The sequence below is a fragment of the Podarcis raffonei genome, chromosome 4, assembly GCF_027172205.1.
Source record: "Podarcis raffonei isolate rPodRaf1 chromosome 4, rPodRaf1.pri, whole genome shotgun sequence".
NCBI classification, from domain to species: domain Eukaryota; kingdom Metazoa; phylum Chordata; class Lepidosauria; order Squamata; family Lacertidae; genus Podarcis; species Podarcis raffonei.
Window position 1 is genome coordinate 62295754 of NC_070605.1, and position 26837 is coordinate 62322590.

A 26837-nucleotide genomic window follows, 5' to 3' on the forward strand; every position below is an offset into this window, starting at 1 on the left:
GAAGCTACACTGTGATACCATGATACATATTTTACTGGCCACTTTTTAGGGTGTGCTGTTGTGATTCTGTCATGTCACCAGGTTTTGTGACCCTACACCACTCCTCAAATGTGTCATTTGTTAAAAAAATTAAAATTTGCCACATGAACTTTGGCAGTGCCTTCAGAGGGTTGACCATAGGTCAATGCAGCCTTTGGCCTGAAAAAGGTTAGCCATCCCTACCTTACCGAGTGTAGTCTGGTTAAGATCAGTGATACAGGGTGTGTGTGTGTGTGTGTGTGTGTGTGTGTGTAGATACTGAGAGAGAGATGAAGTGTGTGTGTGTGTGTGTGTGTGTGTGAGAGAGAGAGCGAGAGAGAGAGAGAGAGAAACACACTCATCTTTTTGAAGAAAATATCATTTTTCATTTGATTTTATGAATGAATGATTAAGTTTGGCAGTGCTGAAGTGCATAACAGCCTTCCAGTTCCATCCATAAATTTGATGCAGTAGGGTTTTGTTGTTGTTGTTGAAGCAGTTTGAGTAGTTTCATTTTACACAGTATTCTTCAGTCAGATCTCCTATCACATAAAGACACATAAACTTCCTCATGATTCTGTTTTTTGAGCATCTTTCACTTTGTCCTGCATGTGTTGGGTGAACTACCACCTTCCCTTACTTCTTTGATATCACTTTACATTCTGTGATGCACTATGATGTTCAATTCCTCTGCCACCTTTGATTGCCTCTATCTTATCCAGGCAGTAGAACTGATTAGTACTATAGGCTGTATCAGTGAAGGCAAATGAAATAAAGTGATCTTGACAGGAGCAAAGACTGGTTCTTCAGTTGGAGGAGAGCATAAAAGAGGCAAGTTTCAAAATGGTGCTTAAAAATCCAGGGAATTTTAGTAAAATAGTAAATTGTCCAGTGTGTTTCAGTGGAAACCTTCCTTTATGCACTGAAATAGCAAAGTAACAATATCAAATATTCACATTATCACTGCTGTATCACTGGTGCTTTTGAACTGCCAACCTAGCAGTTCAAAAGCACATCAAAGTGCAAGTAGATAAATAGGTACCGCTCCAGTGGAAGGGTAAACGGTGTTTCCGTGCGCTGCTCTGGTTTTGTCATGTTGACCACATGACCCGGAAAAACTTTCTGCGGATAAACGGCAGCTCCCTCGGCCAGTAAAGCGAGATGAGTGCCGCAACCCCAGAGTCGTTCACGACTGGACTTAACTGTCAGGGGCCTTCTACCTTTACCTTTATATATATATATAGGATACATAATTATTATGTATAGTCAGGTAGATCATTTTAAATAAGACCTTTCTCTGCAATTCTATACACATTTTCTTTAAAATCATAGATCAGATCAGAAGAATCTTTATTTGCATCAGCCACTAGCCATAGCAATAAAATAAGATAAAATGTACTGAAGATAGAGGTGAAAGCTTAATTATACAAAATACATTTTGGAGGTTTATATCAATAATAAAATAATAGATCTTATTCTAATTACCCCTGCTAAAAATTTTGCTGTTTTTGCAAACAGTTGAGCAACCTGGCATGGACAGCAGTAGAGGGGTAATAACCTCACTCCTCATATCTTTATACAGAGTGTAGGCCAGAATCACATGAGCCACTAACTCAATCCTGCCATCACCACATGGATATAACTGTATTTCCAGTGGGATTTTTTGAAATCTATCCGGAAATCGTAGAATTATAGAACTGTAGAGTTGGAAGGGACCCCAAAGGTGCAAGCCCCTGCAATGCAGGAATCTCAACTAAAGCATCCATGGCAGGTCGCCATTCAACTTCTGCCTAAAAGCTTCAATGAAGAAGAGTCCACCACCTCTCAAGGGAATCTGATGCACTGTTGAACAGCTCTTATTGTCAGAAAGTTCATCCTGATGTTTAGTCGGATTCTCCTTTCTTTTAACTTGAAGTTATTGGTTTGAGTCCTTCCCTCCAGAGAAGGGAAAAACAAGCTTGCTCCATCTACCATGTGACAGCCCTTTAGATATGTGAAGATGGCTATCATATCTCCTTTCAGACTCCTTTTTTCCAGGCTAAACACACCCAGCTCCCTCAACCATTCCTCATAAGGCTTGGTTTCCAGACCCTTGATCATCTTCAAGGGTTCGCCTCTCTCCATATGAGGCCCTTCTTCATGTGCCTTTCTGCAGTGGCTCCCTATTTGTGGAATGCTCTCCCCAGGGAGGTTTGGCTGGCCTTTCATTACCTGTATGCACCCGGCGAAAACGTTCCTCTTTAACCAGGCTTTTGGATGATTGACATCTGATGCCCTTTTAAAATGTGTTGTAGAAGGGAGAAATATTGGGTTGTCTTTGTCTTTATTATGTATTTTATATTTTTTATATTGTGGTTTTATGTTGTGAACTGCCCTGAGAACTACGGGTATAGGGTGGCATGTGAATTTTAATAATAATAATAATAATAATAATAATAATAATAATAATAATAATAATTGGCTGTCCTCCTCTGCACACTTTCCAGCTTGCCAGTATCCTCCTTAAATAAGTCATAGGGTGACTCATTGGATGATACTCAATATCTTCTGAGATTGTGGTTTTATGACTTTAATGCACTGGTATGACATTGGTATGTCAGCTGGGGATTTAAATGCAATATATAGCAGATTTGACTTTCATGTTGCAAGATAGCATCTCAGGAGAAGAATAAGAAACTAGTTGTGTGTGGGTTTTTAAAAAATATATAGTCCACAGTTGTATGAATTAGTTTCATTCAGCTTGTGGTTTCTGTATGCCTTTTAATTTTAAATGTATAACCCTCCTAAGTGCTAGGAGCTGGTTATTTCTTCTAAGAGGCCAACCTAGAGATGGTTGTGGAGGAAAAGAAACTGGTCACCTTGTATAAGCCTACAAATCCTTTGTAGTACATAGATTTCAAATAGGGAAAGAGAAAACTCCAACATCTTACCTGATTCAATGAATATTGAATTTTGGTCTCTACTGCCAGCCTGCCGCCTCATGACTGTGTCATTTCTTGGTACTAACAGCTCTCGTCAATGTTGAACAGTTGTTTGTTTTTCTTGTTCTCATTCCCCTAAATTCAAAGAAATTATTCTCTAGCTTAGCAACATTTTTATTTTCATCCTTCAAAAGAAAAATCTCCCTTTGTCTGCCTTGTGATTCTTATTGTGTCAAACCCAGCATAAAAGCCTCTCAGATGTGATGGCATTAGCAGTTTTGTGCTTGACTGAGCTAGACATATGTGAAATCAAGAGAACTCAAATCTTACTGAACTCAGTTGATTTAGTTTTCTATTATAAGCTGGTATTTGAATGTATGGATCTAATAATAAATCAGGATTTCAAGACAAGTGCTTTCATGTTTTCTGTGTTATGATAAGCAGTTGTTGGCATTCTGTCCCTAATATATTATACAATGCAGAGGGAATTATTTTCAGTGTGTTTGTCACTTTTAATAGAGTTATTATTCCTTACTAGCTCTCTTTTGTGCATATGACGGCATGTAGAAAAAGGCTGCTGAGAGGGATTTTTTAAAGACAATGTTGAAACTAATTTGCCTCCTCTGATATGACTTAATTTGCAAAAAGGATTATGAGGTCCAGCGTTGACATCTGTTTTCAACGCTAGGTCTTAACCCAATAAAATGTCAAGTAAGAACAGAAAAGTGGCCTTGAGCAGGTGTAAAGTTCCTTTCCTTGACCCACTGAATAAACTCACAGAGAATCAATCTAACATATCAAGGATTGGGCGGTGAGGCTTCCTGACAATTTTAACCCTTATAATTTCTTTTTCAAGATATTAACTAAACTGAGAGCTACTGATTTTTGCATCAGTAATATGATAATATTCATTTATGTTTGAAATTATACATTCTAATTTGTAGTAGGTATCTGATACTTTCCATCTAATCTGATTTGGTATTACAGTTGAAAATTGATGACGTTCATATTAAACTTGTATTTTGCCAAATTTAAAGTATTCAAAGTGCCTTATGTGCTTTATTGTTGTAATCTTCACAACAACCCTGTAGTGTAGGCCAGTATTGCTGTACTGTTGCTATACATAGGTTGAAAAAAATAATGGTCATTAGTTCTTTTCTGATATTTGATGCATACCCTCCAACATTTCTCTGATGAAAATAGGGACGTCCCATTCCATAATGATAATTTTACTATTTATACCCCATACATCTTTCTGGGTTGTCCCAGCGACTCTGGGCAACTTCAAACCTATATAAAAACATAATAAAACATTAAACATTAAAAAACCTTCCCTATACAGGATTGCCTTCAGATGGCTCGGGGGGCTGGATAACTCCATACCCTCCAACACTTATCCAGTGAAAATAGGGACATCCTAAGGAAAAGTGGGACATTCCGGGATCAAATAAGAAACTGGGGCGGCTTCTTTAAATCAGGGGTGGCTTCTTTAAATCAGGGATGTCCCTGGAAAATAGGGACATTGGAGGGTCTGTTGATGTGAGTCCTCTTTCATACTGCATCTCTTCTTACATACATACATATATATATATATATATATATATATATATATATATATATGTAGCAACAAAATATATTTGTGATTGGAAGATACATATTTCAGCATAACACACATCAATGGCAAACAAGTTTTCATTTGCATGTCTCTGCCAACGATACGATCATTCACATATTACTGACATACTGTACACCTTTTCCTGACTACCTTCCCTACATTTGTCCTCCAACAGATAGGGAAATAAAGCATGTGAAGCTTGTGGGAGAGGTAACTGAAGCAGCTTCTGTTATTACTGTTATTTCTATTGTTCTTCGCCTCATAAGAGCCCAGGGCAGTTAACGGCAAAATTACAACATTAAAAACAAAGTAACAATATGGTACAAAGTATAGCAGACAAATCAGCATTAAATTATACAAATTCAAATGATGCCCCTCTTATTATGCTCCAAAGGCCTGTCTGAACAAATATGTATTGAGTTGCTATCTGTATGCAATCAGTAAAACATCAATCTACTCAGGTTATTTGTTTGTTCAGCTTTCAAACCACCCTTCATGCAATCAGGATTTTCAGGGCAGTTTACAAAATAGTAATTAAACAACCATCAATGAAAGCTATTTAAACAAGAAAAAAACAAAACAAAAACTAGGGAAATTTAAAAATCAATATGCAATATAAAAACAGCAGCAGTTAATAAGTGCACTAAGACCTTGAGCAATCAATTTACAAGTAATTACAAGCTATTAAAACAACAGCATTAAGACAACAGCATTAAGTATCATTAAAATAGCAGCAGCTAATAACCATTATTAAAACCTTGTGCCATAAAATTACCCAAAAGTAGGCTAAAATAGGAAGGTTTGGAACTTTTCTAAAAACCACCACAGAGAAGGACCTGTTCTTGGTATTCAGCTAAAGACTTGCTGGTAGGCCAGAGAAACAAGGCATCCAATACAGGGCTTAGCAACAAGTAGAGATTCTTTTCTATTTATTAAATGAAGAAATATTTTGACAGAACTTTGGCTTTGAGACATCCTGTATTGCTCTTGAGTATGATTTTGGTATTGCATACATTATGTAACAACTGTATTTAAAGAAATGGACACTTGGTGGAATATAAATGTCTTATTTTTATATTTTGCCTTTGGAAAGTTCTATATAATTGCATTCACAGTTCTGTGAGCTGGGAATCTCAGGTAAAGCATACCTCTGCCTGCACTCACTGCCAAACAATGACTTTTCTTCTTAGTTGATCTCTTTCATTTCTACTGTTCTTCTCCTCCCTGTACTATACCAGTATCATCTAGCCACAGTTGTTTACCACTGACCCTGTCACTACTTGACAGCACCACCTCTGCTACCAAAGTAAGAAAATGACCACCAGGCAGGCATTTCCCTGCATGTATGACCAAATCAGAAAGTTGGGGCCTTTGAACAGATTTCTGAAGGGCTGCTCTAGCCAACATTTTCTGTGCCCAGCCTGTGCATATACAGGAATGGCAGCCTACCAGTCAGCCATGTTTTTCCCTCTGCAGTCTTAAGAGATGGTAGGACAGTTGTGGTGGGAGGAAGATGTGAGGGACTTTTGGGGCTACAAACATTTTATAATTAAAGAAAATTTCAGTATATATGATCAGAATGATGTACACATTTCCCTAATTCCTTAAACTATTTAACAGTCAGCAAAGTTATGAAACGAGAGAGATAAACTAAAATATGTCACAATGAAATTAAAGTAATGGAACACTTTTTGAAAGAAAAAAGGGAGCGAGAGAGGGGGAATGAAACCATGATTAATTAAGAGATAAATGGGGCCTGAAAGTAAAAAGAGAATGAAGAAAAAGAAGAGAAGAGGTATGTCATTAGTTTAATTATAAAAATTCATTATATGAAGTCATGTAAGACAGAAAATAATGGGACTCTAATAGGCTGACTGATAAAACACTCATTGCATCACTTTGGTCTCCATCTCTGTGAAAAGAAATGGAAGTGATGACTGAGGACTGCACCTCTTCAAAGTTACTGAAAAGATTAATTGTTTTCTGAGAGAGAACAAGAGAGAGACCTACATTCTGTGTGTGTGTGTGTGTTTTGGTTTTTTTTACTTCTAACTGATACTGGAGTTTAGTAATGTCAGGATTTTAATAGATAAAAGTATTGAAGTTAATGGTGAGAAGCAACACTTTTTAAATAGTCCTGTAATGCATTTGTCAGGCAGCCTATTAAATAGTATTCTTCAGACAGGATTACAAGGTCATTAAAATTCAAGCAGCACTGGGAAAAGTACACATTTCCTGAGTGAAACTTTATAGGCCATTACTTCATTGTGTTTTACCAATAAAACAAATAGCATGTGTTGATCCTGTTACATTAGCTCGCTTCTTTTAAACAAAGATATTGGTTTAAAAATAAAACATGTAGAAAGCCGTATGAGTGAATGACAAGTACTGTGTCATTCTGTTAGGAGGACTGTGGACCCTTTACATTTCTTTCAGTATCCATTTTTGGATCCTCGCAGTGATGAAAATTCCAAGGACTGGCATGGCCATAAGTCAGACTCCATTTATTCATTCATTCATTCTGCCCTTTACCCTAAGGTAGCATGCACATTTCAACATCATGCAGCCTAATAAAATACGAGCAATTGACACAAAATTAAATAACTAAGCATCTAAAACCAGTATGAACAATCACTGCCACAATGATATTTTTTTAAAAATCTGTGATTCATTATGAGCATAATGAATGTAAGAACCATGAACCTTGGTAAGTTGGATGTGGTCAAAAATGAGATGGCAAGAATAAATATTGACATCCTGGGCATCAGTGAACTAAAATGGATGGGAATGGGCAAATTCAGTTCGGATGACCATCATATCTACTACTGTGGGCAAGAATCCCGTAAAAGAAATGGAGTGGCCCTCATAGTCAACAAAAGAGTGGCAAAAGCTGTACTGGGATGCAGTCTCAAAAATGATAGAATGATCTCGATACAAATCCAACGCAGACCTTTTAACATCACAGTAATCCAAGTTTATGCACCAACTACTGGTGCTGAAGAAACTGAAATTGACCAATTCTATGAAGACTTACAACACCTTATAGAAAGGATAAGAAGGATGTTCTTCTCATTATAGGGGATTGGAATGCTAAAGTAGGGAATCAAGAGATAAAAGGAACAACTGGCAAGTTTGGCCTTGGAGTTCAAAACGAAGCAGGGCAAAGGCTAATAGAGTTCTGCCAGGAGAACAAGCTGGTCATCACAAACACTCTTTTCCAACAACACAAGAAACGACTCTACACATGAACATCACCAGATGGGCAGCATCGAAATCAGATTGATTATAGTCTCTGCAGCCAAGATGGAGAAGCTCTATACAGTCAGCAAAAACAAGACCTGGAGCTGACTATGGCTTAGATCATCAGCTTCTTATAGCAAAATTCAAGCTTAAACTGAAGAAAGTAGGAAAAACCACTGGGCCAGTAAGAGACAATCTAAATCAAATCCCTTATGAATACACAGTGGAAGTGAGGAACAGGTTTAAGGATTTAGATTTGGTGGACAGAGTGCCTGAAGAACTATGGATGGAGGCTCGTAACATTATACAGGAGGCAGCAACGAAAACCATCCCAATGAAAAGGAAATGCAAGAAAGCAAAGTGGCTGTCCAACGAGACCTTGCAAATAGTGGGGGAGAGAAGGCAAGCAAAATGCGAGGGAGATAGTGAAAGATACAGTAAATTAAATGCAGATTTCCAAAAAATAGCAAGGAGAGACAAAAAGGCCTTCTTAAATAAGCAATGCAAAGAAATAGAGGAAAACAATAGAATGGGAAAAACCAGAGATCTGTTCAAGAAAATTGGAGATATGAAAGGAACATTTCGTACAAAGATTACCATAATAAAGGACAAAAGTGGTAAGGACCTAACAGAAGCAGAAGACATCAAGAAGAGGTGGCAAGAATACACAGAGGAATTATACCAGAAAGATATGGATGTCTCGAACACCCCAGGTAGTGTGGTTGCTGACCTTGAGCCAGACATCCTGGAGAGTGAAGTCAAATGGGCCTTAGAAAGCATTGCTAATAACAAGGGCAGTGGAAGTGATGATATTCCAGCTAAACCATTTAAAAATTTAAAAGATGATGCTGTTAAGGTGCTACACTCAATATGCCAGCAAATTTGGAAAACTCAGCAGTGGCCAGAGGATTGGAGAAGATCAGTCTACATCCCAATTTCAAAGAAGGGCAGTGCCAAAGAATGCTCCAACTACCGCACAATTGCACTCATTTCACATGCTAGCAAGGTTTCACAGAAGCAGCCTGCAAGAGCGCTCAAGATTGCAGTGCTTCTTTCATACTATTTGGACAGTCACTGCTGCTCATGTATACAAAAAAACATTGTGTGAACCACCCATCAATTATGCATCTTTTCTATTATACAGATATTCCTCAACTCTTGCTTGTTTGTAAGGGGAGCTTCATGGGCTGTAATGAAAATGCATTTTAAGTTGGAGGAGGTTGCTGACCCACATTGCTCTAATGTTTATCTGTACCTTTGGAACTTTTTCCCCCAGAAATACACTACAAGAATATTGCAGTAATTATATTCAGGCTGTTCATTTATCTACCTGATGTTCAGGTAGATAAATATTCAAAGAATTGCTTCATTCTCATTAATTAATTCAATGCTGTTAGTCAAGTCAAAAGCAGTTCTTTAGTGCAAAGATAAGTAAGAGAAAAGAAAACTGATTTTCACAAAGGGGAGCAAACACATATTATTCAAAGAATTTTGGTACAATAATTATAGTATTACTTTTTCTATTATGGCTTTTACTTTGCACAACTACAGTATTTACTCAAGAGACATTGGAACTGAGGACAAATGTTTCCTAATGTTCTCCAACAGACCAGGACAGTGAGGTTTCATAGCAATATTATTTAAACCTACATAACAATAAACTGCTGGTTATGGCTGTCAAGTGATATATATTCATAACATAATTTTATTTAAGTTTAAATGTCCCCCTTCCACGATTTTGTGTGAATGTGGCATAAACCTTGTCAAAGCATTCAAATTCAAAATAGTTTTTGGGTCGTTTTTCTTAAAAGCTTTTTTATGCTCTTGGGAGAAAGTATCAAAGAACTGATATTCCAATAATTATTTTTTTATCAGTACTATATTTTCCCTGTATATGCATGTTCAGTACTATTCCAGTAGGTGGCACTCATTACATAACCTAATTGATAAAACAATAAATGAAAATTTGAAATATATTTATTAATTTTTGTACTCAGCATTTGTCCTATTTCCCTATATGGATCACTAGCACATGTATAAATATAGAATGCTAAATATTTAAATCACCCATTTATTTTTAGGAGAGAAAAAACCATATAGCAGACAATATATATACTGTTACGTATATATTTACACCACAGACTTAATACCAAACTACATCTTATATAGTTATATACTGCCACACTTGCATGAGAAAACAGGCTGAGCAGGAGGAATTGTGACTGGAGAAACAACTGGCAGGGAATGAGTAAAGCTGCATCTTCCTTCCTTCCTTCCTTCCTTCCTTCCTTCCTTCCTTCCTTTCTCACCCCATCCTCAGCTCAAGATTGCTGTGGGTGCTTTTCCCCAGGGGAAAAAATGGGTAAAAAACAATTTCAGAACTACGTGTAATGTGTAGCTTGGTTCTCAAACTGGTTGAAAGGTCATTTGTGTTCCTCAGGAAACCAGAGAGCTGTAGTTCTGTGACAAGAATGTGGGTTTCATTTTGTAACATAAAATTGTTGGCACCACCAGTCTGCAGTTTCCAGAATTATTCTGGGGAAACCATGAATGACAATTAAAATACAGCCTGGCATACTCGTACCTTGCATTTTCTTGAACAGTTCTGTTACACTTTTGTTACTAGATTTATAATCTTCCATCTCATGACAAAACAATTCTAGATACCCTAAAACCAGATTTTACCTAAAGGGTTTTAAAGTTACAATTGAATGAATGGCTCTCCCCCAATCCTAAGGACTTCTAATTCATAGATATAAATATAGAAATAGAAATACTGTAGATATAGATATAGGACCTATTCACATTATCCTGACACAACCCCTACACTAATACAAGACAATAGAATGAAAGAACCACACCCCAGTCTCTCTCCCTCCCCAAATCTCCCCCCTCTCTTTCACCTCAGTTGTACTTCTCTCTGCTTATTTGTGTGTTTCATAGCACAAAAAAATCTTAATTAAAACTATTTTTTTAAAAAAAAAACACTGCATGGAACAGCATGTTTTGTTGAAGTGAATTAGGGATATTATTTACCCAGAAACTTCATGTATCTAACTAGCAAATATTTTTTAAGTATTACCTGAACTTGGGAAGGTTCTAAATGTTCCTCAACAATGTGTAATATGTTTTATATGCATTTCTGCTCTTCTTCCAGCAATTTGCAAAGGAGCTACGGCAGTGGCATATAAACGTGGATGTGGCAAATGATTTGGCACTTAAGCTTCTCCGGGATTATTCAACTGATGACACCAGAAAAGTAGAACTGATGACTAATAACATTAATGATGCTTGGGCCACCATTAATAAGAGGTAGGACACAACTTCTAGTACCATTCTTGTAAAACAAAACTAAGTAGTTGGATATTTTTCTTAAGAAATTATAAATATTAAAGTATTAAGAAATACTTAACAGGTAAGGAGGAAACAGTTCTCAATTTATTGCTGTTATTTTCAACTGTTTCCAATTATGTGACTTGGGAGGGTCTCTTTCAGGGGGTAGATTGTCAAGAATGGGTTTTTATCAGCTATTTTGCTTATTGTTGTTGTTTAAGTATATGATTAATCATTTTCTGTAAGTTTTTGAGTTCCTGTGTGTGTTTGAGTTTCTGCCTAATCTTTCATGTTGTTGTATCTATCTGTAACTCAAACCGGTCTGCCAGATTTCCTGCTTTCTATTATTATGCTTGCTAGGAAGCCCCATCTAGAGCAATTATATTATTTTTGTTACACTGTTCAGCTATTATCAGTGCTATATACTAAGTATGGAAATGACACTCTTGTTCTGTTGAAGTGTGGGTCATGTAAGGTTAGAAGATGAAGCTCTATCAGGTCCCCATATGAAAAATCTGTAAGTAATAATTCTTCCTAGATTAGGTTCTTGATTAAAGCTTGCTTTGTCTTTTTGTAGTCTCTCATCATTTATTTCGATACCTGTTCAGTTCTGAAAGCTATTTTAGAGCCTTCCTCTAAACTATGAATCACCCATTATAAAATCTATATGAAAATTCATAGAATAAAATTAGTTTTATTAATGCAATAAAATTCAGATTCATTGTTTCATATTGTTGTACACTCAATGAGATGCATAAAAATTAAGTTTGGTTCACTTAGATTGGTTTAGTATCTAACATTAGACTTTATATCTAACATTAGGCTTTATAGCTTATAATCAAATCCAAAAATGAATGTGGTTTTAAATTGTGTTTAATTACAGTTTATGAATAAGGTCAGAAGAGTGCACAGTGTAAAATGTAAAATATAATCAGAGAGTTTCTTGGCATAGGGAGGATTATTTAAATCAGCTGTTATTACCAAAAGTGTTTCTTTTCTGTACTAAAATTACAGATAATCATTAGGCTAAACCTTGTGTCTTATATGTCTGGGTTAAATTGTTGTACACTTTGAGGAACTTGAGCACAAAAGTAAAAATAAATGAAGGATAGAATTTGCCATCTTCCTTAGAAGTAAAAAACATATGTCTTTTCCTGGCTTTATTTCCAGTTATTATCTTCCTGGACCCAAGTATGTCCCTTCCCTAGGCCATCTCTGTTTTGAAAAGTTGGAGGATAGCCAGATATGGCAGTAAGACAGGGTTAATTATAAATAAATGGCACATGATCTTTAGATAGTGCTCCTTCTTCCAAAGTACCAGTGTAAGTTCACTTAGGAATTCTGGAAACCAGTAGCTAAAGAACTCTGGAAATTGTAATCCTTGAGAAAGCAAATCACATTAGGTGACACACTTCTCTCCAGTTGCTGTCTCTCTCCCCACCCACCCCAACACTGCTTCTGATTAGCAAATGTCTGAAGATTTTACAAGATAGGTATACTAATGGGCAGGATTCAACTAAGTTGTTGTCAGTGCAGAATGAGGTTCACTTCTGCAATGAGACTTTTCCTTTTTCTCCTTCCCCTATGCCCTGTTAATTTGCTTGGTGGGGAGGACCCAGAACAGGTTTGAGATGAGTGGGGGCATGCATGGGGAGGAGCCTTATAGTAGTCCTGTACAGTAGTATTTTTACCCCCCACACGTTGCTTCTTTCTTTTGAGCTACAAACACGACTAGAGGGGATGAGTGCTTGGTATGTAATGTACCTAAGTCCAGTCTCCCTCTCCAAATATTGAAACATTCCAACAGCATTTGTAACATTGCTTATTATAAGTATAGCTTACGATGCTCAGATAGGTTATTAGATCACTTTTAACAAGAAGAGGATTATTCTACCCTATACTACTTTACAATGAATTTGCTAAACCAAATACAAGATTTAATTTTTCAGATGGTTACCTTATATGTACTGTATAGTGTCTTTCAGCTTTTGAAATAGCTTTAGTTCATCCGTTGGTTCAGGTTATGTGAAAAATACGTTGGTTCATAATTGAAATTATTATCCACATGTCCAGCATTAATGAGCATGTCATTTCCTAAAACTGAGACTAGCTACTTAGTACTGATCAATCTGCATTTAGATGCACCAGCTGCTCCTTCTGCTGCAAAGAGGGTAGGAAATGTGCATAGGAGAAATAAGCAAGTGGGAAAAGGGAGACGTAATCCTTCCTTTGGATACCACTTTTCCCCTGCTGTTTTTCTGCCCTTGCTGGGGCCCCAGACTTGTGTTTTTCACCAGAAACATGGCCAGAAGCCTCCATTTGGGCTATAAGAGCTATTGGCTAGTTGTAGAGGAATAACAATGGGTAAGGCAAGGGTTAAACACACACCCTCTGCTTTCCCCCTGTAATGCAGCCCCTCCTAATGCAGCTTTGCAGCTGAGAGTTTAGAAATGTGAGCTGGACATGAATGTGTCATTCCATCTTCAACTTCCATTGTTATATTTACTAGTTAGTGGTAGCAGTGACAATTCCGTGGACAATTCTTTCAGCTATTCCATGAGGTCATTCTAAGCTTCATCAGCTGCTATAGTGATTTCATAGGAATGTTGTCTTTCAGCTTGAATTGTACTCCGCAGCCATTTCTTATTGCTTCTATATACTACAACAAGGGCAAGCTGTCCCTTTTTGATCTGAATATAGTTTTTAAACAAACAAACAAACAAACAAACAAATCCTCAACCACTCTTTATCATTCCAGAAATTTAAATTTCTTCACTTGATCAGGCTGTTTGTTAACTATATCTAATTGTACGTCAGGTTTTAACAAATCCTGTTGAGATCTCAAATTGTGCTCTGTAAACAAAATTCCCATTTGTGGTTGATATACGTATGCCAACCGAAGCCTGCTGATTTAACTGATTGAAATCCTGGCTGCCCTTTCGCAGCTTTCAATGTATATCGCATGGTGTGAATAAAGCATTTACGCCAGAAAATTTGTGGTTGGATAGATGTGGTACAGAAGTCACAAGCTTGATATTGGTTTTGTTGGAAATGTTGTAATCTGTAGATACAAACTGTGTAGAGTTGTTACTTGTAAAGCACATCTGGTTACTCAGAAAGACCTTGGAGAACTTGCATGGTGATTCCAGAAGTTGAGAATCGCCTGCAGAGCATCACTAATAATTTGGAAATGAGAATTCAACCTGAGTTTCATGGAAACAGATTTGACTTGGATATAGAGGGAATCTCCCCACTTACATCCATATGTAGACTCCAGCTGCCCAGCCCCAACCAATATCAGGGCAGCCATCTTCAAAAGCAGACTTATATAGAACTTGCTGCAATGCTCTAGTCTGGATGTCCCTTACACATTCCAGTGAAACAAGTTCTGTTTTCTCCAGATAGGAGTGTAACTGGTGAACCAGCTGTAAAAAAGTTGGAAAAAAGCACTCCTGAGCACTGCCGCAACTGGGGCTACTCAGTTAGCTTTGAGAGCATGAGCATTTCCAAGTTGCAAATGTAGTCCTTCAGGGGAACACAACTCCATTCAGGGCCATTTGTAGTCTCCATCTTTCCCTGCAAACTGCACCTCTGTTTTGTTTGGATTAAGTCTAGTTTATTCTCCCTCATCTAGCCACAAGGTGTCTCAAGTCACCAATTAAGATCTTACATTGGTTCCAAAGTCCGGAGGAGCTTTGTTGGACTGGTTATAGATAGGGAAAAGACCTGGAGGCAGCAAAAAATGGGGTTGGTTATAGATGCTATATACAGTGAGAAATAGGAACATAGGGTGGAGGAGAAGGAAGCGTGAATTGCATATGAGGGGAATTCTGCCACTTGTGACTTTTGCTATCACTTCAACATTGTGTTTTCTCAAATCTAGGGGAGTAATGGGACCATGAAGCAGTAAAATATGTGGGGAATGCAAGCTGCATTCCCACCCCCCATATTTATTAGAAATCATTAGCAAATTCCTCAGTGTCTTACTTCCAGTATGTTTTATATTAATTTACACCAAGCTTGCAGCCATGATGTGTCAGTAAGGTGTGCCGCGCTTGACAAACCGTCAGTTGAACAAACAAGGAGCCACCCAAAAACAAAAAATATTAAACTTTGCCTGCAGCTGATAGTTCAGCCAAAAGTGTTTCGGTCAGACTGAGAACATCTGCCAGCTTGTATTTTGTTTAGCTTAGCTAGATCTGCAATTGATTGTTATGTATTTACCCCTTGCCCCACCATTTTGTTTTATAACACTGAACCATAATGAAAACGACATTCTAACTCCTGTAATTGCCAAGTTTGTTAGTGTTTGATGGGTGCTTCCCTTTTTGCTCATTTTTGTAGTAGCTAGAAAGATGCACTAGAGGCACATACTCTAATTACTTGGGCAAAAGCCAGGATTACTTGTAAACATGTGTCTTCATCTTCCTTTTTGAAGCATTTACTATCACCAAAATAACTGTATTTTGTGTTAAACACACGTAGCAGGGGACTATGTGGTCTGTGCTGCTTGAATTAGTAACAGCATATCAACCAGCTGGACTAAGAGGAGGGAAAAGACTAGAAGGAAGGGAACAAAAGGCAGAATATCCTGGATGTAAAATTATTACTGCAGGATTGTTTAGTTTTCTACTCCCTTGGCCTCTTTCTAGTTTTAAGCACTAATTCTTTCTACTGCTACATTCTTGTTTAAGAATTAGTATGATACAGAAAGCAAAAACATGTGTATCTTAAGCCAGGCTTTTCAATATATACTTAAAGGCTACTGGCCCCTACAACATTTTATTGTATCTTATAGCTGTTAGCTTTTAAAACAAGTAATACATGTGGAGGCTTGTGAAAAGTCATCAGAATATTTGTTATAAATGCAGGCTGCTTTCTTCTTTGCACCCATTCTCATAAATTGTACATGGGCCATTGTGTTCCTAGGTACTTTCTGCTGATAGTTAACAACAGAATCCTAATAAAATTGTGAGCATTACATTGCAACTCAACAGCTCAGCCAGTGACTAGGTCTAGGACATTTCAATATGCTGAATCCAGGGTAAGGTCTAAAAGTTCTGTCATTTTAATCTAATTCATATATCTACCAGTATGGCAAGTGCCCCAGTATGGAATTCACACGGAAAATATACATTCATAATAGAATGTATAGGTGCTAATATATACTGCCTTGCTTCGAGAAAATGTGGTGTTGTAATTAGCAAATCTTGCTCATCAAGTTACATTTGCTTACACTGAATTGCATTTGCCATTCTACTGCCCCTTCCCCATATCTCATAATAATGTACACAAGAAAAATAGATAAGAATCATGAAACTGAATTTTATTCTTCATATTACATGTGAGTAAGCCCCACTTGAGTAAACATATAAAGGATTGAGCTATAATGTATGCCCAAAGGAATTGTGAGCAGCCTAGAGCCTCACCAATGACTCCTTGAGTTCAGCTTAGCAGTGATGAGATAACAGGAAAGGTCCTCTTGTGGATCAGCAACTGGTTAAGGAACAAGAAACAAAGGATAGGATTAAATAAACCATATCTCCAATATGCAGTAGCACGGACAATATTGTTAGAATGTAGTTCACACATGATATTCCAATCTATTTGGACTAAGGACTAAGCTATGGCCCTCCTTCTCTTATTGAGATTTCGGACCATCAAATCCATGGTCTCTAATTTCATTAATTTAGTCAGCTAACGTTGCTGCCTCCTCTATAGTTTTGGGATGTCGCTCTTTCACCAGATACTTCAGTTCCCTATTTATGGCCACATAAAATTGCTCTAGTACCACAACTTCCTTGATTTTCTGGACTGAATCTGCACCCTCTTGCTCTAACCACTTTGTGAGGAAATTAGAAATTTTGGCTCCAAGTTGAGCATATGTTTCTTCTCTTAGCTTTGTCACCCTTCTGAACTTTCCCTTAGCTGCTCTGAGGTGATTCCAAATAGTGTATAGATTAATTGTTTAAACATGTCAAAGTTTCTGGACTGGTCTTCTGGAATTTGTGCATATATTTCTGCTAAGGTTCCGGTAATTCTAGCCCTTAATATTACCATTTTTTCCTCATCCTTTACTTGGAAATCATTGCATGGTCTTTCAAACGAGATGAGGAAAGCCTCTGAATTATCTTTCTCTTTGAATTCAGGGAAATGCTTGAGATCTACCCTAAACTGGCTTTGGTCATTTGCACTATTATTATTATTTTGGTTTTCCCCAGCTGCCAGTTCCAGTCTCCGCATTTCTAACTGGAATTGCATCTCTTTTTCCCTCAGATGGTTCTTGTTCAGCTTTAATGGTCTCTCTTTCTAATTTAAATTTGTATTCCTGTTCCAATTTCCATTTTTCAAATTCTAAAGAGAGTTTAGGCTCTACTGCCTCAGAGGGAATTTCTAATATTTCTTCTAAAATCTGTCCCTCTTCCTGAGGATTCCCATTCCCCCCCCCTGCCCCCCATTCAGAGCTTTCATATGGTGTTTCCCTAACAGGATTTCTAGGCTTTTTTGGGTGGCATTTTGAGTGAGTGTGATTTGACAGCAAAACAGGGTCAGATAGGAGAATTATTATTTTTTAAACCCACTGCTATTCCCTCTGGCTAGGTTTCCTTTCAGACTCTGCCCCAGAAGTCCTGCACTGGGTCTTCACACTGACCCTGTGAGCTCACTTCATCCAACCACAAGTCTAAACCTCTGCCAGAATAGCTTCAAGTTCTCTCTTCAGTTTATTACTTTGGCCTCACTTCACACACTGGGTTTTCCACAACTACACCAGTATGTCTTCTCACCCAGGATAAAGGTGGGCATCCCTAAATCTACCTTTCCCCTCATGGGCGTATTTATCCCACCTCTGCCACCAATTTTGTGGCATTTGTTTTGAGCCCCCAGTCGTTTCACAGACTATTGACCTGTACACCACTGCTTTATTCTTCCGCTGCCACCAACCAGGTTTCTTCTGGTGAAATACTGAGTCTCAGCCAGGTTGTAAAGTCAACAACGAAGATTAAAGTTTATTGAAGAACAAACAAGTTTTAAATATATTCAGAATGGTTCCTCAAATGCACGCCCTTAACAAAATGTGGCACTATCTTACAGTCACACTCTTCTCTCTCAGTTCTATCCCTGTCTCTCACTCTAGCTGTCACAACCGCTATGTTCGTCTTTTACTGGCTCTGTCTAACTCTGACTTCTCTATCTCCCAATGGTAAAACCCCTGGGCTGAGCCTCAAAACCACGTAGGCTCCACCTCTGAGATTTCTCATTGGTCGATCTACATTAACCACTTCCATCCCCCTTTACAAACAAAATCTCAAGGAATAGGCAAACACCACATCGACCAATAAGAAGGAAATGCTTTGAGTGAGGGCACTACATAAGAAGGGTGCAGCTGGATTAGACCAAAGGCCCATCTAGTCCACCATCCTGTTTGCACAGTGTTCAGCCGGATGCCTATAGGAAGACAGCAAGCAGCACAGCAGTACAGCTGCACTTTCCCCACTTGTGATTTCCAGCAACTCGCCTTCAGAGGCATATTGCTTCTGGGAATTGTCAATTTTCACTGCCTGTGATAGCTGAAATATCATTTGTCCTCATTTTGAAGCAACCTTGCTAATGTCATTTTTGTCTGAAATATTACCTTGAGCTGCAAACATATACACCCTTTGCTGGGAGTATGTCTCATTGAGCTAAGCGGGGCATACTTCTGAGTAGACTCATATGAGTTTGCTCTGTAGGTGTTCCTAATTGTAAAAAGATTATAACTAGTTGTTTTCTTTTTGAAGGCTCTATTATCAGGTGACATTTGGGATAATATGAGGTGATATCTGTCTTTTTATCACAAAAACGTCTCATATAAGACTGTCTCAAACTGAGGGTAAAAGGTGCAGTGGTCTATGCAGACTTGCAAATCTCAATAAAGAGTCCTATTCTTCCTTTTTAGAAATAAGAATGAAGCCCCCTACCCCCATATGAGATTCAGTACAGTACAACATTTTTTGACTTCCAGCTTCCTTAAATTAAACCACCTTCCTTTCTCATCACTCAAGCACCAGAAGAAGCAAAGGATTTCACAGGATCCAAGTCTCAGCTGAGTACTGTATTCAGATATGAATGTTCCCTGGATCTGACATAACTAAATGCTTATTGTCATCTTGGCTTCCTGATAAATTTGTTGGTTTGAGGTATATCTGTTTGCTTTTCATTTTCTGACTTACCTTTTATTTTTATTTTACTGTGTACTTAGCTGAAACACAATGCTGGATTGCTGTTTGTCTTTGCCAAGGTTTAAACTGATCTGTTAGATTTTCACGGGAGAAACAACACAGTGAATAACTCAGATTTCCCTTAGCAATACTACCATATTGCATGTAAAATTTTATAGCATATGGACTGATTAGCATTCAGAAACTGGTGGTGGACATCTAGAATATAAAATACTTGGTGCAGTGGAACACATTCAAACATAATAATAATAGCAGTCCATGGAATGAAGGATACAGAGAAGGAAAGTTCTATACAGTATTATAAAGCATTCAAGTGACACTGCTCAACTTTAGAGCAAGCAACTTGTAAAAGATTTTTAAATGGCACTCTGTGGCATCCACATAAAGAGTTCCAAGAACAATTATTTGGGTTGATCTTAATCTTATAAAAGGATAGAAGGTCAGAAGTTTAGCTGAAGTCAATTTGTTGTTGTTGTTTTCTACCCTTTAAAAACAAGGCCCCAGAGTTGCAGATTTCAAAGGGTGCTACAACAAAGTCATGCTTTGAGTTGCACACATAAGTTGTGTAAAGGTACGGGAGATAATTTAGCCAGGCAAGCAGAAATGCACTGGCAGAAGTCTCTTAGCACTACATTGAATTGCACCCTAAATGATTTTAGTCTTCCTGCCATTCTTTGCATGCAGTAGAACTACTTTATCTTTGCTTACTCTTTTTAAAATGTAAATCTCTGGCTGTTTACCACGGTACTCTGTGCAACACTGAATTCCAGCTCACTTTTAGCACTCCATGCCTCCCTCCTACATTCTCTTGCTTGACAGTGATCATACTTTTACAGTGGTGTCTCGGGTTACAGACTCTTCAGGTTACTGTTGTAGGCAAAAAACAAGATGGTGCCACTTCCCATGCCACATAGTGAAGCATATCAAACTGGCAACTAAATCTTATTTAAACACTGGCAACATAAAGTATCCTTCATTGTACCTGAGGGTAGCAAGCTAGTTTAGGCAGGGTTGCTCAGATCGCATGGTGGACATATATTTATTATCTAGCACCTCACTGCGGCTTGCTCTCCACTTGACACCTGCCTTCTCAAACAGATGCTGCAATGAAGCAGTTCTCTCACCAGCATTCATCATGTGAGCAGAGCAACAGAATAACTACTAGACTGAAATCCCTGAATTGGCTACCTGTTTGCTCAGTCAGGGGCCTTTTACAAGTATGTTGTCTGCAACACATTGGGAGAAAGTCCATAGACAAGCTGGTCAGCCAACATGGAGTATTGTCCACATTGGCTCAGGGAAATAGGAATGGCTGATTGTGTGCGGAACACCTGAAGAAGAAGAAAATCAATCAGTTTGCAACCTTCACTTCCACATTTTTACCTTCCTTGGTATGCACATTGCTGATAATTCATACACAGTTGAATTAAATAAATTTCAACTGTCATTTGCATTCAGATGTGCTGTTCTTAGTCCAAACGCCCTCTCAGAGCTATTAGTGTCCTCAGAATCTGTCACATTTGGCTACATTTCTAGTTGAAATCCTATTAAATCCTGGGAGCCTGCAGATCATAAAGCCAATCCCCTGCCAAAAGCAGGAGTTTATCCAAAGCTATTCTTGTAAAGGGAAATAAACCCTCATCTACACATACTTGGATATATGATTGGAAGTTACTTAAATGATCCAAAAGTCATTCCTTCTTAAGGTCTGAATCCAAATGAAAGCAACAACATGCTTATGTACTCTATTCCTAAAGATCTGCAGTGATAAATGTTTTATCACACATTTAGGAAGTTAGTTACAGTACTGAAGCCTAACAAAGAGTTATTCTTAACTTTGAGCGTAAATCATTACAGTTGCAATCTGAAACATTATTTCTTGTCTCTCTTCCCCATGGTAGGCAAGAAGAACAACCAGCCTTTATCCACTATAATAATACTTTCCTGTGATAGACAAGAGGAATTTAAAGTCTCCCTACTTCCTCCTTGCGATTCTAAGCTAAACTAATTATATTCCATCATTCTCTCCTCATTTTACATTAAAATGAATAACTATCCGTTTACTTGATCAGGGATTTTTCTAATGAATGTTTTATTTGTCATATCATTGCTACTTACTACTACCAACTCCAGCATAGCATTTTCCCAAATGAAACTTGGTGAAGAAATTTATGATCTAGCATACCTACAAGTAACTGTGCCCTACCATTTTTCAAGACAGCTATTTTGCAATTTGTTCAGGAAAATTAGAGTATGCAATAATTCTCCATGGCTTATTAGTTTTTAACTTTCTCGTGGCAACAAGAAAAAAACCCCTGTCTACATCAAGATCTGGCAGTTTCCAGCAGTGACAGCTGTACTTAATGATTTTATTTTGTTCCTGAGTTTATGCCCAGTTTCCCAGTCCTTCCACATTTCACAACTATGTGCTAATTTACAGGGATTCTGTAGTTTTCTTCCATGTGCTGAAAACAAACTGAGGGTGAATACAAGAGACGTATTTCGTGGTATTATTCCACCAGAGAACCCCTTTAAAACTTTTGTCTAACATCCACAATTCTGAGAACCTTAAACCTTCATTTTCTAAAATAAAGTATTCTTTGATGTGAAGGAAGAAAATGGACAGTGTGGACAGTAGCTATTAAAGATGAGAAACCAACAGGGGTTTAGTTTCCAGGAACCAGGATTGTCCCACTTACCTGACTATCTCCTACATTGCCATGAACCTTGTAGAGGTTGTATTGGAGGGACTGTCAGATCTGGATATAGAATGGGAGGAGCTCAGAGAGTCAGAGGTAGAGGACCCTGGGGAGGGGCAGAACAGGCTGTCAGATGAGCATCCCACCTCTATGACACTTAGCACCTCTAGTTCGGTTTTTCCAGCCTTAGAGACACCTCTGACACCACCTCTGGTCACAAAGGAGCCTTCCCCCTTCAGAGGAGAGGTCTAAGAGTAAGCCTGATGCCAAGAAGGCTCTGACTCCACCCGTCTCTCTAAGGATGTGTCACTGGCAGCAGTGGTACAAACAATCTTTGCATAGCCAGCCTACTCAGATGAATGCCCATTTGATTGCCCAGTCCCAGACACATGATGCTTGCTGCACAAGTGTCTGCCATACTTCAAAAGGAAGCTGCAGGGTGTGTGTGTATTATTGGATCAGTATCTCAGCTTGTGCTTAGCCTTGAATTCTCAACTTTTGTAGACCTGCTGAAACTTGTAACCTGCAGTCTGCCTTCAAAAGGAAGCCAAACCCTGGTAAACACTGCCCTGGAACTTTCACCACTTCAGAGTGGGGTACATGTAAGAACATACATGTGCACACTGACTAGAGGTGTGTGGCCAGTGTGCCTGCCTTCTGGCTTTCTTCCAAACCATATTTACCTGCTGAGGGTAAACATGGGTGGAAATAGTTATTGTTTAAGTTTGCACGTTAAATTGCTTCATCTATCACATCACATTGTTCACCTCGGTGGAATTGTAAATGTAAACTTACGTCCTGGAAGACGAGAAAATCTGTAATTCTCGGTTAATTGGAAGAAGCAGCCCTGACTTCAGTACTGTCAGCATGATTTCAGTCTGGCGATATGATAATGATTATTATGTCAAATGCAATCAAGAATGCAAGCCTTGAACTGACAAGAGACTTAGTTACTTTTAAAAATGCATGATTTCATGTAATATGTGGTCTCTTATTCTGTAGTAGCCAAAGCTGGGTACAAAAGGAAACTAACTTATCCTGAGGAAGAAATTGTGGTGTTGTTACTTATTTTTATACAGCATTTTACTTCCTGTAAGTTAACAGCTTAATTTCTTTCTTTCTTTTTAATGCATTGGATAACCATTCACTTGGGTCTTTTTTTTAGTTACTGAACAGAAACGGAGATTGAACTAAACTTTATATGCTGCCTTTCCACAAAGGAAATAAGTGGCTTCCATTATACAGGATAAATAAAAAATAAGCACAATACGCACACCTAAGCATTTCAGTAACTACATTTCAATAAACAATTGTTTCAATAAACAATTCATTGAACCATCTTTTTATTTAGAAAAACATACCAAAATATCTGCATACATATTAAAATCTTATATATTAAAATACAAAGAACAATCATAACAATCATTCCAGACATGGAAGTTGTAAAAACCTAACAAACTGTTATGGCAATCATAGTCACAAAAAACCTAAGATGTTTGGTGGAACATGCTCCAACAAATACCAAGCTGTATAACACAGGCAACAGTGCACCATAAGGAGAGGACAAGAACATTACACTGAAGGTTGATTCACACAGTAAGTTCACAGTTTTCACACAGACTTTCACATGCACTTGCTTTGGGCTGTGTTTGTAGCCCAAACTAAGTTCATGGCCACCATGAGGGATGTAGGCAAGCATGCCTATGTTGTACATAGTCTGTCACTGCACTTGGAGAGGTGAGGCCTCTGACTTAGTTAAGTCGGCACCCCGCTCTCCTTTCCTGCTTCTCTGAACTGCAGCTCAGGGCTGTGGGGCTTTGGTGAGACCAACTTGCCCCACCCACCCAAGAATTCTGGTGCCCCAGGGTTGGTCATGTGGGAAAGCCTCCCTATTCACCTTCAGGGCTGCTAGCAGGGGAGTGGTACCACTGCAGGCTTAGCCTGCTTTTTTACAGCATTTCCCATGACTGTGTTTTTCTCTGCAGGTTTGGTTTAAAGCTAAATAAAGTGCCCCGCCCCAGTTTAACACATTTATATATGCCTGTGCCTTTATTTATTTTTTATTTATTTTTAATTTTAAATTTTTTATTCATACAAAACCAATGTAAAATAACTTTACATGAATAAAAGGAAAAAAGAAAAACTTAAGTTTTCATAAACATACAAAACAACTCAAAACTAAATAATACTTAGAATGCCTTTATTTCAGCCTTCAACTGCAGTCCCTTCCAATATAGTCACATAGAAATAGACTTTCAGGATAAACAACCAAATTACAGAGGGATCGTGGAAATCACAAAAGTATAAACCTGCTTGGGGTTTCTAGGAGTCAAATCTCTCAGTGGTTACAAGCTGTCTCTGCTTCTCATATTCGTAAAGGCTTGCACATGAACACAAAATTCCACACTAGATTTAATGAACAAGATCTGTGGATAGGATCTCTTGCAAATGGGCTCCATGGCATTGAGGAAGGAAGCTAATCTTGTCACCCTTTACCACTATCCTGTTAACTCCCAACTGTCCTGCATAACAAAATATATAACTATCATGCGGGTAGTTGCAGATTTTGACTGCAGGGCAAAAAACACAGGGAGCTTGATTTCAATAGGAAAAGCAGCCTGGGAAAAGGGGTAACCCTACCCTAGCACAAATTGACTTGTTTTAAATATTGTTAATGTTAACACACCAAAACAGAGCTATGTTAAAAGCAAATGCACCTGAACTCCTCCACCAGGCAGTGTGGGAGAATGAAAGGTCAGGGAGTTCATAAGAACTCAGGATGAAGTTAAACTTGTTAAGGTTATACTAAGCCATGCTTTAGTGGGGTGTCTGAACACAGCCAGTGTGCAATGCTGAAAGTATGTGATTTGAGAATAACATCTCTAGTTTAATCTCTTGGAGAGCATGAGTATGCATTGCATACCTGACTCTTTGCTCAAAGATGATGCTGTGAAGAATATATTGATTAGGAACAGGCCCAGCCCTGCTATTCAGCAGGCTAAAACAACCTGTTTCAAACCAGCACCATAAGGGGAGGATAGACAAAACCAGGATTTAATGTCTAAAGGGTGCAGACTTTTTAAACAGTTAGTATGCTCTAGTGGGGGTGTAAGAGGTATTTTGACTCAACCTCAGGCAGCAGAATGTCTTGGGACAGCACTTGTGGGACAGCTAAAGCATGGCTGGTGCGCAGGAAGTTCTAAACAAACAAGTTTCTTTTGAACAATATTCTGATAATGTTTTCATTCATAGTGTCTCTATATAGTCACAGTGGTTCTCAACCTGTGGGTCCCCAGATGTTGGACTACAACTCCCATCATCCCTGAGCTCTGGCCTTGCTAGCTAGGGGTGATGGGAGTTGTAGTTCAACAACATCTGGGGACCCACAGGTTGAGAAAGGCTGAGTGCCTACAAATACTAATTTGAAATTGTCGTCTTAGTTTTATTACTACTCATTGTTGCATAGTTCCTTCATTTGAATCCTAACAATTCTTTTTTTAAAAAAAATGAAAGCTGGAAACTGCCCTGTTCTTTTGAATAATAGTAAAGAATACTAATACAAGGCCACCAAGCTGAGTCTCTAGAGAAGGCAATTTTAAATGAAAACTGCTAACAGTTTAATACTGTGAGTCTTAATTGGTCTCATGTAATGTTATCCGTGCATTTCACTCTTATTAAATTTAGTTGTTTCTGCAGTAATTAAGAGTAAGAAAGCAGGTGCCTTTAAAACCTAATTATTTTGATAATCAGTTTACACTTAAGTGCCTTTGGTAGCCAGGATTTTATCTTAAATGAATTTTAACCAAGTAATTAATATACACATTTTGACAGCACTGTTGACTGCTATAAAATCTCAAAGGGGTTGTGCTTTTGGATGCAGCAAAGAATACAAACCCTCTCTTCTTAATAGGCCAGCGTTTTCTTCCTCCGAAGATGAAACACCTTAGAATTGCTAATGTTTATGCACATTGCATTAAATAATTTTTATATAAACATGCCCTCCAGTTTATATGTTGCCAATGAAGCTCTCAGTCTCAAGCTCTGGAACTTGGCATGTTCTGGGAATTGGGATGGGAGATTTATTCACCACTTCTCCTTCTCTTATTACTTCTGTTAATAGTTCATTTTGATAAAACACCACCTTTTTGGAATTGACCTCAGCTTGATTATGCTTCTGCCCCACCTAGATACCTTTGTCTGGCTCCCTCCTTCCCTTTGGAACTGGGCTGGCTACTGAGTACAAGCAGCTTTACAGAAGTTTTGTAGCACTTGGGTTCAGGAGTACTGTATACACACTGCTTCCAAACTGTAGGGGTTGCTGCATTCCTTCTCCAAAGGACTGACACCATGAGAAGATACTCCCCTCCAAAGGCAGGCTTTGGATTTTCCAAATATTTTGTAACACTAAATGGTTCCTACTTAGCAAACAGAGAGTCAGATTGTTCCACTGTTGCTACAACGCAACGGATGATATCCAATGTTAGCCACGATGGAGAAAATAATAATTTCATAAAGCTGTATTATTTTGATGACTGCCAGACCCTCCAAGTGCCCCTATTTTCCAGGGACATTTCTGGATTTACAGAAGCCATCCTGGTTTCTGATTTGATCTCAGAATGTCCTGCTCTTCCTTAGGACATCCCTATTTTCATCAGAGAAATGCTGGAGATGTGAGCCAAGGAAATAATTAACAATACAACCTTTAGAAGACATCTGAAGGCAGCCCTGTATAGGGAAGTTTTTAATGTTGAATGTTTTATTATGTTATATATGTTGGAAGCCACCTAGAGTG

The 26837-nt window shown here is 38.2% G+C and overlaps 1 protein-coding gene across 12 annotated transcripts in view; it reads left to right on the forward strand.

Moving 5' to 3' along the window:
- The window catches only part of DMD (dystrophin), a 995174-nt gene that overhangs the window by 743879 nt on the left and 224458 nt on the right, over positions 1 to 26837 (forward strand). For all 12 annotated transcript variants that reach the window (XR_008330242.1, XR_008330243.1, XR_008330241.1 and 9 more), the window contains one exon: positions 10952 to 11106. Coding sequence is in view for 9 of the 12 variants with exons in the window: in XM_053386964.1 (XP_053242939.1) it covers positions 10952 to 11106 (155 nt within the window). In the remaining 3 variants the exon portion in view is untranslated. The remainder of the gene's footprint in view (positions 1 to 10951; positions 11107 to 26837) is intronic.